General features: G+C 42.3%; 1 protein-coding gene across 1 annotated transcript in view; it reads right to left on the bottom strand.

The window, feature by feature from the left end:
* The window catches only part of UNC80 (unc-80 homolog, NALCN channel complex subunit), a 341822-nt gene that overhangs the window by 25906 nt on the left and 302707 nt on the right, over positions 1-13209 (bottom strand). Inside the window, exons 58-61 of the mRNA XM_061607866.1 lie at positions 9236-9401; positions 7885-8064; positions 5623-5761; positions 2469-2525 (exon numbers count right to left, since the gene is read on the bottom strand). Of these exons, the coding sequence (XP_061463850.1) occupies positions 2469-2525; positions 5623-5761; positions 7885-8064; positions 9236-9401 (542 nt within the window). The remainder of the gene's footprint in view (positions 1-2468; positions 2526-5622; positions 5762-7884; positions 8065-9235; positions 9402-13209) is intronic.

Here is a 13209-nt window from a genome sequence, read left to right as displayed (position 1 = left end):
GTTAGCATCTGTAAATATGGTAAGTGCGGGTCTATTGAGTGATGTATGGTAATTGACTGAGAGAGAAAGGGGGAGTACATGGGTGAGAAGCTGAAGTGTGCTGGATGGTGATTGGCTGAGTGGCTGGCTAGCTGAAGATATAAATGGAGGTTTGTGAGTGATGAAGGGGGGTCGGTTGGAAGGTGGGAGAGTCAGTTAGAGAGAGGTTGTTGAGTTGGTTGGCAGAGTTCTGAGGGAAGTTTGGATTGGATTTGGCTGATATTTAAAGAGGATATATATGAACAGAAACATAAAGAGTAACCATATATGAAACCATACGCTTGTGAAACATTCCTAAAGTAATCTTGTTATTTCCTGTTATTAGTAAATAAATACTTCTTTGTATATTCCTTGGCTGGGGAATATACAGACCAGAAGGCAGGGCAAGGTAATTACCAAGGCTGAACAGAAGCAGTATCTAATGGTGGCAGCGGTGAAGGGAGGAATTGTAACAAGTCAGGTATCCAGAGCAACCCAGAGTTGTATGCTTTGTATATAAAGATACAAGGGGGTTGGGAACAGCATAAGCACACAGTCGCAAAAGTAACCAGCTAGAGAGAGACTCAGGCAAAGTCTCTGGGAGTATTGGTTACAGGACGTGACTGGTGGTGTTGCCTAGCAGTGGGATCTAGTGAGATCTGTGCTAGAGCGGAGTGAGAAACCATATAAAGGACGGTCCGGACTGGTGGTGTCCCTAGTGGTGCTTAGTGAAAGGCAGTATCCACAAGCAGGTGGGAACCTGACAGGGAGAGCCAGGGAAGGGCGTCACAAGGACCCAGTTCAAATCCTTGGGTCAGCCATAAGTTCACTGGGTGGCCTTTGGCAAGCCAGCCACTGTTTCTCTGCTCTTCTTCAGTTTTATTGTTATCTGCTGTTCTTTGCTTCTTTCAATATTTCAACTTTTGTAGATTTTTTATTGAACTATTTATATTCTGTCTTTCCATTTTAAAAATAAAATGACATCCAACATGGCTCACATCAACACTAAAAACAAGCAAGCATACTGTGGGCCTTACCTGTATTATGAGGATAATAATGTTGGTAGTAAACAATACTGAAGTAATATTATAAAGTGCTTTTTCTCACCTAAATGGCCTATGTAACTATTAAGCATCATTACACTTTGTCACCTATTAGATGTCTAATTAGATGTAGCATAGTTTTCATACAAATGAATTCTGTGGATGATGCCCACTGAAGAAAGATTTGTCCTTATTTACTGTGAAATTATTTTCTAAAGTCAACTTGTTAATAATTTTCTTAATCTCTGTAAACCCAAAAGATCTCCTCAAAAGATCTTTGATACCACCACCAGTCAGAGATTGATCCATCTGCCAAGGTATGGGACGCAAACACAAAGATCTCCATGAATCATGAAAATGATCAATATGGCACACCTAGTGACAGACATAATTTCCTGTTCTTAAAATCTATGACAAAACAAAGAAATAATTCACAAGAATCCCTCTCAACATTTCCTCATCTTTAGAAAAGAGTACTAATGGAAGCAGCAGTCTTTGCATAGTTGGCACAATGACTATGGTTTCCCTGTAACAAAGCAACAACTTTGAGGATAATATGGGCCTTTCCAACTACTGAGGATAAGTTGAGAGGTATCAACGGAACAGTAAAAATGATTAAAATGAGCTGAGTGTTAAAGGTGCAGTCCTCCCTTTTATATATTACAATTAATACACTTTAAAAGCATAGCTATGTTACTGTTTGTGTACAAGCTCTCCTGTTCTCAAAGCGAATAGTGCCATATGCCAAAGTTCAGTATCAACTAATTTTGATAACTGACACCATACAAATTTAAATAACTGTTACTTTCTTGAAAGGATGAAAGTATAAAGACTGATAACACATGTTCATAATAAGAGGCATTACAGTATGGCCACTTTACTTAGGAAAGGGGCTGGGATCATTCTAACAAGCAGAGGCAGCTTTGATAATGTGAACAGTCTACCTCTTTCTGATACAGTAACAAAACTGAACACAAAAGCATCTCCCAATTATGATACTGTATTATGTATAAGTAGAAATAGAGCTTTTACTAAAAAAAAAAAAAGCTCCAATCTGATACCTAAAATATTAATTTAATGAAGTATGATAAATGTTTCCTACATTCCTATAGTAAAAGCTGTGAAGAGAGGGGCGAAGTCCCAGAACAGATAAAATAGAAGTTTGGTTTGCCAAGTTTTGTTATGCACAGAAAAAAACATTTTTGCCAATAAAGGTTGCTGGCAATCAGAGCTCACAACAGAACTAGGGTTGCTACACCTTTGACTTGCGGGCCTGATAGTCAATGAATAACAAGGAACAGGAATGGAGGGAGAGATAATCAAGGATGAGGAAGGAAAAACAGTGAACATAGGGAGCAGATTGTTCCCAGCACAGACACTGACATACAGGTAGGGTAAACACTGTACCTAGAGAGGCTGCCCTCAGCGGCCAGGCCTTGGGAGTCATCGAGGACATTAGGTTCACTGCAGGAGGGGCAGGGAGGTGAAGCATTTAGGGAAGAAAATATGTTTTTAAAGCATGCAACTGTTTCTGTGTTCAAAGAAAAGAAGTATCAGAAGGATAGAAAAGGGGAAAATGACAGTAAAATTGTTTGGTCTCAAAACTGGCTCACTGAAGTTAAGGTTAAACTAGACGTTATAGGTAATGTGTAAGACAACAACTATGCCAGGGAGTTTAAAAATGTAATAGCACACATAGGGAGTGTGTGTGTGTTCCTTACTCAGCTGAAGTCCCCCAAAAATCCCCCTATTACAATTGGCATCAGAAAAAAGCTCCCACTGGAACCAATAGGAGCTTTTAAAAAAAAGCTATCTGCAGAAGAAGGGGGCAATTTTCACTGGGATACCAAGTGGGGAGCGAAGGATTAAACCTTCCCATGCACTACAGTTCAGTACTGGGACCCCACCATGCTTAGTGTTACATTTTCTAAAAACCCACTCATAGTTGCTGACTACACATTAAGCATAATGTGCAATTTAGCCCTAAGAACTGAAACGCTGAGAGAAGACTTCCTATTCAGTCTGAAGTGCCTCCTATAGACAGAAGTTATGACGCAAAGAACTCTCCAGAATTCAATTAAGTGATATTGTAATAATAAGAAATGAGAATGTAGTGGTCTTCAAATCCTCTTGTCCCACATGTTTATTCTATTTACGGGGGAAGGTTTTTCTAACCATCCTGTGCTATTTTCTCAGTTCAAATCATCTCCATCACAAAGCTATTTGCCTCATGAGGGAAAACATACAGCGTTGTAGCCTTCTCTCTCCTCAACATTATTTTACTGAATATGTCAATGAAGAACAGCTCACAATGATCAGTATACCTCTTGATAGCCATGACCAGACAGATGCCAGTGATTCTCAGACTTTTTGAACTCGGCCATCTCCCCATTCTAAAACTTACTCACCTATGAGGCCCACTCATTCCAGCACAAATAACCGACCAAACAGCCTCATACTCAGTTGCATAAGGGCAGATCTGTGGAATGGGGGTACCAAAGTAATACTAGAATCTGAAGAGCCCAACTTCCCTCCCCTGTTCCCCACCAAAACATGCATAGGTAAACATTATTAAACACCATTAGTAACAAATGCATCTGAGCTCCTTTTTCCTCAGCTCAGGGTGTGATGATGAGGGAGTCACCTGTACAAATATAAATGTGGATTGGTGAGAGCTTTCTTGGGAGCCTGTTACATCCCATCCATTTCTCTAAACAAGACTTCATTACTGCAAGATCCTTTCTTTCATGAAACCTTAGGTCCCACCTGCCACCTTGCCCGAGTGTCTCATGCCAGGGACTGCATTATCTCTTTACCAGAGGAAGTGCTCTGCACCCACCCCAAGGCGGGAGGGGGGCTCTCCTTTTCATTTTGTATCACAGTAATGCATCACAACCAAAATTGTCTTAAAAAAGAATTAGCATGCCTTAACTCTCTCATCAATTAATCAAATCTTTTTATTAAACTAATTAAAGCTTGCAGTTTTATTAAATATATTTTTCATAGCATACAAGTACTATTTATACCAAAACATTAGTAAAAGTATTTACAAATCACTTAAAAGTTGATTAGGCAAGTTCTTATGGGAGAAAGCTGCTCTCTCTCTTTCATGGTTATAAGCATCAGTCATCTAAGATTTTCTGATGGCCAAACCAGATGAAACACAGGAAAACTGTGATCAGGATATCCTGAGCTTTTTAAAAAAAATGTAATAGCAGCCACCAGGGGAAGAGCATAAACTTGATCAGGTCCATGGCACTTGGGGGAAGGTTTTTCTAACCATCCTGTGCTATTTTCTCAGTTCAAATCATCTCCATCACAAAGCTATTTGCCTCATGAGGGAAAACATACAGGGTTGTAGTCAACTGAATCCTACTCAGAGTAGACCTATTGAAATGACTGAACCTAAATTGGTAATGTTTATTAACTTCAGTGGTTCTACTCTGAATAGGACTAGCATTTAATACCACCCCCAGGAATCCATGCTGTCAACATGTAGATCCACTGGCCCCAAGAGTGAACACAAACTGGTACATATAGGATGCCAGCCTGGTTGCAAAAAGTTTTCATTTCATTTTGTCTCTTTCTGTCCTGCTTTTTCATTATGCATAAGCAGTTAAGAAAAGTCCGCCTAATCATTATGTGAACTTTTCACTGTATGACTATATTGTCAACTGGTTCTCTAAATTCACTGTAAGAACAGAAGATTGGCTGGGGAGGAAGAATACTGGGGATCCATGTCAATATATCTTGCAATGCTTGCCAAGTGATTTAAATCTCTCTCTCTCTCTCTCTCTCTCTCTCTCTCTCTCTCTCTCTCTCTCTCTCTCTCTCACACACACACACACACACACACACACACACACACACACACACACACACCCTATGTACCATGAGCACAATTAGGTTTTCCTATTGTCAGCTGCTATGGGACAGATTGTGCTCATTCTTACTGACCAGATCTGTGAAGGTCTCAGGGGTAAATCTCAGTTCACATTTCCAAGTCATCCATATGAGCTCAATATGCCTAACACCAGTGTCTAAAGTTCTGTACAAATGCAGTAAAAGAACAACTAGTTCAAAATGTGGACCACTTAGTTATGGAACTATAGAAGTAGGTCAACTTATTCACAGATCTCCTCTCCAAGCTAGTGTTCTGTTTATTTTAATAATGTTGCATTTACCAATATCTTCAGTCAAGGCTGTGATTCAGCAGAATGTATTTGTATCTTAGATTATGCCACGGAAAGGGATTTTAACAAGAACAATGATCTTTGTTCAAATTGCCTCTTCCTCACTAGTAAAAAGTATCAAAGAAAACATGAAGGAAGGCAAGTTTATAATATGTAGAATTACTTCAGTAATTACTACTGCGTGCACATACACATCAGTAAGATTATTCATGTAAAGCCAAGTTTGCACTGCCTAATTCCTTATTTCATTTGACCTTGTGACAGCCCTTCTTCACCCAAATATCTATGAATTATATACTATATTATACCTTTGTAATTTCTGTTCTTGTAAGAAATGACAGGAAATGTGAATTAGCCCATTTTGTTACCTTTGGCTGGGTAACATGCCCACCTCAGCCTGAGGTGCAGACATGCTGGAGAGATGGCTGGAGAATCGCCTCCTCCCAATGGCACCCATAAGGTAGGCTTCTTGTTCACTTACCACACTGGGCATGCTCACGGAATCATCTAGACAGAATTCAGAGACTAGGATGAATAATCTCATGCAAGTGATGACAAATTCCTTTGCAGTGTTCATTTGGTTAATAGTTTCAGAAATAAACTCAAGAAATAAACTGCCCAAACTCAAACTATCAAAACAGGGACAAGCCTTTACCCTTATAATAGACTTCTGGCAGTAAATCTCATTAGGTTCAGTGGCCTTAGTTACAGTCTAGATTGAAAATTGTTTCAAAAAGTAAAAATTGTGGCTTTCAGTTTCAGCTCCACTCATTTAGATCTGTTTCTGCTAATAATCACCTAAACCTTAAATCAATTAAAGCACAACATTAGTGGAGGGTTTACAGCAATTCTTACAGCACGAGCCTATCCTTCCTAATATAACTAAAAATGACAGTGAAATCCTACAGATACACAGAAATGTCAAACCGGTGATAAAAACTATCAATTTTTTTTTAAAAAAAACCTTCTCCCTGATATGCTGCTGGATCTGCTGGCATCTCTATCGCTGTAATGGAAAAGTCAAACAGGCTGTGACCCTCGATGTTAAAATGGTTTGCAACTGACTAAAAGGGAGAACTTTTGGATTTACTCCCTGGACACATTGGCACCACATGGCCTGAACCTGGAGGACAGTACCACCACTACTTAGATTCTGCAAATGAAGTCCCTCTGAGCATTCCATCCTCAAAGCTCTATAACTGCCACCTTGGCAACAGCATTTGTATGTTGGCAGCTGATGAAGGCGGAAGCTGAAACGTTTTGTTAATATAATAAAAACCTCTGTTTGGTTAATCACAATTATGTTCATATATATATATTAGCTGATTAATGGAATCCTTATAGGGATCCAGAGCAATGTGATTCTGTTGAAGAATCTGTAACACTTTTTAGGCTTTTTAGGCCGTATCATTTAAATAAATAGCTATGGACAAAACTCAGCATGGCAGCAATGTGTTTAAACCTGTATCTGCAGAAGCCATATAGAAAGTAGAAGGTCGAAGTCTACTTTCAGTAAGAAAAAGGGTATGAGGGTAAGGACTTCAAACCCCTAACTTTCTGGAGTCTTACCTCCCTATAGCCCCTCTCCCCAGGGCTTTTCTCCTAGCTATGCCCATTCCTCGTATGAGAGCCCAGCTATGAGAAAAGTTATGTTAGAAGAAGATTGTAGGGAGGAAAGCAAGGAGGCTGCAGCAGAGGAAGAGATGGGAAACAGGGCCATTCCATTAGCACCACTGGAAGACCAGCTCCATCAGGCTCCTTCTTCCCTCCACTGTCACCTGTCAGCAGTCATCCTATCAAAGGGAGAGATGGGAAGCAGGGTAGTTCCTCTGGCTCCTGAGAGATAAGCTCCATTTGTCTCTTGCTTTCCCTGAACTGTTTCTATTCTAGCTGATCATTACAAGGACAAGTATGTCAATTTAAGAACTGGTGCCTGCCCGAGTTTGCTTCTTACTTCCTCCGAAAGGGCAGCAGAGACAAGTCAGTATGCTTATTTAGAGTTTTAATGGGACATTGCACTCTTTGGAATGTGAAGGGTTGGAAGAACAGGTTCTGAGTATTGTGAGCTTTGTGGGGTGGTCGAAACAGTAGAACATGTTATTTGGGATTGTTTAAGAAGATAGAGAGCCTCTCCTCCATAGGCTTAGGGATTTGGGAATTACATACTTTTCTGTGGGATCAGCTTTTTGGGATAAAAATTGTTAGGGCACTGTGCGGGAGATTTTTTGGCAGTTTGTAAGGATACAAAACTCTGTGAAAGGCTGTGAGTGAGATGCATTAAACAATTTTGCAAGTAGGTGGCCATAATAGGGCCTTTCCTTGGCCTTGATTAAGAAGTTTGCTTCTTTTCCTTTTCTCTTCTCATCTCTTTTTCCTTTTGTGTTGTGTCTTTTAGACACTGCCTTCTTTTTATTGATCTTAAACTGCTTTGGGAGCCTTTTTGGCTGGAGAGTGCAGGAAAAATGCTTTAAATAAACAATAAATATGCCACAGGCTGGAGGACGGTTGTCTCCTTTGCTCTTAAAATTGTATGTCCCCCTCTGCTCCTTGCTTTTCACATGACTGTGGTGGACCCAGATTTAAATAGTCAGACCCACTACCACATCTCATCTTCAATGGTAAGTACTTACTCTCTTCATCTTCTTCATCTGTCCGGCTTAAAGTATCCTGGGAAGCCTGTTGGGAAGGCTCACTATCCTGTTCCCAAACAGTTCCAGTACCAGTGTTGGAGCGAGACATAGTGGCGAGACTCAGTCGGTATGCAGAGGTGGAGGTGCCCACAGTGCTGATAGAAGTCTTCCCTTGGTAGGCTGAACAAATGGGGTGTGGTGTGGTGGGGAAGAGAGATGGGGAAATGAAAGTTATGTTCATGAAAATGAGTAATGTTAGCAAGGAACAGTACTTTTCTGTCAAGCCAGGAGCAAAAGGAGAGCCATGTGATCAACGAGCTGGAGATTCCAAGCTATTAGAAGTGTAGAAGTAAAGAGAATCTTCCCTTTGCTATGTACTTATTTTAATTCCACGTTAGTATTATGGGTTTGGGGGTTGAGATGGATGGTTTCTGAGAGTCGCCTTCCAGCCTCTGATTTGGAGCCCTGCACCTAGGAGCGAGAAACCTGCTCTGCTGGTCAGACAAGTTTCTTTGTTAATGTAATAGAGTGGCCAGGTGGGTTAATGGGTCTATCAGGTGCCCATCAACTGGTGAATGGGCCAGGGAGATCCTGTTGTCATTGAGATTCTTCAGGAGAGCCTCCCCCCCCCCCTGGGGCCAAGGAGAGGCTTGTGTTTTTGTTGTGTTGGAGAAAGGCTGGGAACTGGAGGCAGGCAGAGAGACTTTTGGGTGCCTCCTGTCACCCTGATGGAAAAGCTGGATATTGGACTGCTGATGCCTTGAACCCCTCCATCCTAAGCTCAGGTTGGAATGTATGTAAATAAATAAACCGTATTTCATAAAGACACCACAGCCTCCGCTGACCTTCTTCCCAAGGAAACGAAACCCTGGGTGAGCACAGGGACCCCTGGAAATCTCACAGCTTGGAGATTGGGGTGGTGCACAATACTATGAAATTACAAGAGGCACTTCAACATCTTGAGACTGATATGTTATGTCAAACATTTACCTCACCACTTTTGATGGGCACTGGTGACAGTCACTACACATTGGTTTTCTCCCACTCTAGTAAATTAAAGTTTGTATTTACAATACACGATCTGTGAATTGTCTCACCCCCCCCATGTTGCAACTACTTTCTTGCAGAAGGACTCCAGTTTAAAGGGATGTCAATTTAGCATTTTACAAAAGCTTTAAAAAGTAAACTCAAGAAAACTTTCTAATTTCAGTTTTATAATTCATATGGTTATGGTTAAAAGCACTGCATTGTTGGTTAGGTGCTATAGTGTGGTCTGCTCTTCTTGCTGGATGAGACTCTTCTGATCCACGTGCACCTTCCTCAACCGGCCTTTCTCCCCAGATCTCCTCACCTGCTCCGCTGTGCACAGCCTCCTTGAGGATCTTTAGCTCATTGTTGAATTCTGCAATGAGAGAGCTCTTACAGAGAGGGCGTGGGATGAAACGCCGCTCCAGCTGATCAGCAATGTGCTGTCGGGCATTCAGTTCCTCGTGATTCTCAGCTGGTTGAGCTAGCAACTGGGAGAGAAGGTGGTAAGGAAGAACCAGGAAGAACAAAGAAACTATTAGTTTTAAGCCAACTTCTTCAGTGATTCTGCAAGAGGGCTTGGAACATATTACGAAAAATGCTTTGTTTTGTAATGCCATTTGGCTTTGTTATTAAAACATAGATTTAATTAAGAACAAAGAAACACCATCAAAATGCTGATTCGTTATTTAGGGGAGGAACCATAACTCAGTGGCAGTGCCTATTTTGTCAGCATAATGTCTCCATTTCAATGCCTGGCACCTCAGTTGAAAGGATTTTAGGTAAAAGAGACATTTGGTTTTACCATGAAATGGTCTTTCCTATGCATGTCAAGATGATCTCAGGTGTGTAACTAGCTCCACCTAGAGGTTAAAGGCAAAAAGAGCACTGTTCAATTTTGCAGGGACTTCCTGCTTGCAAAAGTTCTTTGATAACAACTAGACAAGTAAATGTAGATAACAGCGACCAAAGAAATCGGAAAACAGAACAGTACTCACACACTCTCTGCTAATAACAGAAAAATAGAATCACTGTTGGCACCCCAGCACCCCATAGGGAGTGGCCCTGAGATCATTTTGACATGCACAGAGAAGACCGTTTCACAGTTAAGACCAAATGTCTCTTCTCCTGTGCACGGAAAGGTGAGCATACCAAAGCTGACCCATGTAGGCAGGGAAATGAGCTGGGCTGTATGATACTACTGGAATACCCCGCATTAACGTATGCAATGGGTCCAGAGTGAGTACATAAACTGAAAATGTACTTAAAGTGAAGCACTTATCGATGCATGTACCGCACTGCAATCACCACTAGATGGCAGCGGCGTCATGCCATTAAGTGTCCGTAAGTGCGAAGCGAGCGTACGTAAAGTGGGGAATGGTGGCATATGGAGTATGTCCGTACTCGTGAGTGTACGTAAAATGAAGGTCCGTAAAGCGGGTATGTGCTGTAACACTCTCCTCCCAGAGACAGCCTCGGCTGATGTGTATGCATCTATTTTGTAATGGTTAACAAACATGTTAGGACTAGGCCATGTTGCTGCTCTATAGATCTCCTGAAGTGAAGCACTGAGGGAAAAAGTGGCTGCCATGGCTGCCGCCCTGGTAGAATGCGCCACTATTTTGGCAGGCCAAGTCAAATTCAAGGAGACGTATGCAAGGGTGATACATGCTTTAATCCACCTAGCCAAAGTTGAAGTGGAAACCTTCTTCCCTAACAAAGCTGGGTGGAAAGAAACAAACAGACTATCTGTTTGACAAAAAGGCTTTGTTTTAGATATATAAACCTTTATGGCCCTGCACACATCCAGGGAGTGCCATGCCTTCTCAGTGGTATGGACTAGGGAAGGGCAGAAAGAAGGTAACACAAGTAACATTTATCAACAGACAGAGCATTCAACTCAGTCACTCCTCCAGCAGAAGTGATAGCCAGAAGAAACAAGACTTTAAAGGAAGCTAGACAAAGAGAAACTGTAGTGAGTGGCTTTTGGAGGTTTTTGGAGGGCACCTTGTGGAAGTCCCAAGTTGGGTAGCGATGCTGGGTAGGCGCAGCAGATATTGTGGCTCTGTGCAGAATGTCATTGAGACCTGCCTTCTTAAGAAGTAGCTGCTTCTTCTGCAATCAAGTAGAGAAAGCTTTCTATGTTCCCTCATATATCTGTACCGTGGATGGACGTTGAGACACCATTATGGACTCCACCATGGGTGGTGGGATGCTGTTCCTCAGCAAACACCACCCCTCAGCTTCCATACATGAAGAGTCAGCCACCCCAGATTGGGATGAAGGAGTTGTCCTTGTGACAGAAGGTCTTTTCTGAGAGGAATTTCCCAAGGAGGTGCAATTGACAGATCGAGGAGTTCTGAGATCCAGGGTCTCCATGGCCAAAATGGAGCCACCAGTAGAACCATTGCCTTCTCATCTCAAATCTTCTAAAGAACCTTGGGAATGACTGGAACTGGAGGAAAGGCATACAGGCGTCCTGGAGGCCATGGGGACATGACAGCAACTATCCCCTCCACTGTTGGAATCGCATATTGGGTGAAAAACCTTTTTATTTGACAATTGAGGTGAGTGGCAAATAGATCGACTTTAACTCTTCCGAAGCGGGTCGTAATCTCCTGAAAGGTTATTGAATGAAGTTTCCATTCTCCTTGATGGGCCTGTTTCTGGCTCAGCCAATCCACTTGCACATTGTCCTCACTTTTCAGATACTCTGCCAGTAGTGATTCCAGATGTAGCTCCACCCACTGCAAAAGATGTGAGGCTTCTCATTGAAGGTGAACAGAGTGCATGCCTCTTTGATGATTCAAGTGTGCTTTGGTGGTCATGTTGTCTGTTCTGACTATCGCTGTCCTCAACTGCCTCAATATGGGAAAATGCCTTAAAGCCAGTTGAATTGCCCAGAGTTCCAGGAGATTGATGGGGAGTAAAGACTCCTCCATTGACCAGACCCCCTGAACCATGTGACCCTCGCATATGGCTCCCCAGCCTCTCAGGCTGGCATCTGAAGTGATGAGTGTTCGTGGTGGATCTTGAATAGGAACATCCTTCTGTAGATTGGGTCCATGTACCCACCATAGGAGTGACTGGTGCACCACTGAAGACAGCACCACCTGCTGGTGTCACCTGGCAAGCTATATTATTTTGAAATGGTAGCAATGCCAATTGAAGAGGTCAAGAGTGGTGTCTTGCCCAGGGAGTAATTTGAAACATTGAGACCATCAGACCTAGAGCTGCTGCCAGGTGCATGAAGTCTACCGACTGAAGAGCAAGAACAGATAGTTTCACTGAGAGTACCTTCTTTATTCTGTCTTGTGCCAATGCTATGGTTCCCAGTTCCAAGTCTGTTGTGGCTCCCAAGTGAACAATGCGAGATGTTGATAACTGGCTCTTGGCATGGTTGATTAGGAAACCATGATCTTTCAGGCAAGCTAGAGTCATGTGAAGATCGTCCCATGACTTCTGTAGCAGTTGGGACCAAATTAAGAAATTGTCTAGATAGGGATACACATGAATCCCTTATATTTTGAGGTATGCCACCAGGGTAACCACAATCTTTGTGAATACCTAGGGGGGCAGATGACAGAACGAAGGGCATGGCCCTGTACTGGAAGTGGTCTTTCCCCACTGCGAACCTGAGGTAGTGTCTGTGAAACTGAAACATGGGGACATGCAGGTAAGCTTCCTTTAAATTGTTGAAATCAAGAAATCCCCCCATCTCAGTGCTTCCTTGATTGACAATAAGGTTTCCATGTGAAACTTGTGGTAAGAGACATACTCATTAAGACTTTTCAGGTCAAGTACGGCTTTGTGGGAGCCATCTTTCTTTGGGACCATAAAAAAGATGGAATAATTTCCATAGAACACCTCCCCTAGAGGCACTGGCTCTAATTTGCAACAGATGTATGATGGCTTAATGAATCTTGGCCCTCTTGCCCGGGGATGTAGATATGGGAGAAGGCATGAATCTTGGTGGTGGTGGGAAAGTGAACTGCAGACCAAGTCCCTGATGCAGGATCTGTAGAACCCATTCATTTGATGAAATCTCCCTCCACCGATGAGGGAACCATGGAAGATGACCTCCTCCTGGTGTAGCAGTGGCATCAGAACTGGTGTTTATTTCCCCACAATTGAGAACCAAACTCAAACTTATTAGAGAACTGCTGCTGGCTCTTGCCAGTATTGTGTTGTCTGTTCCAGAAGGGGCAGTTGGACCAACCATCCTTTGCTCTCCCAGATTGTCTGGAACCTCGAAAGGGTGAAAGGATCTACGAAAGGACCTTCTATCCTCTCTTTTCC

The sequence above is a fragment of the Rhineura floridana genome, chromosome 2, assembly GCF_030035675.1.
Source record: "Rhineura floridana isolate rRhiFlo1 chromosome 2, rRhiFlo1.hap2, whole genome shotgun sequence".
Classification (NCBI taxonomy): Eukaryota; Metazoa; Chordata; class Lepidosauria; order Squamata; family Rhineuridae; genus Rhineura; species Rhineura floridana.
Note: the sequence above shows the minus strand (reverse complement) of the source record. Positions and strands in the feature narration are given on the sequence as shown.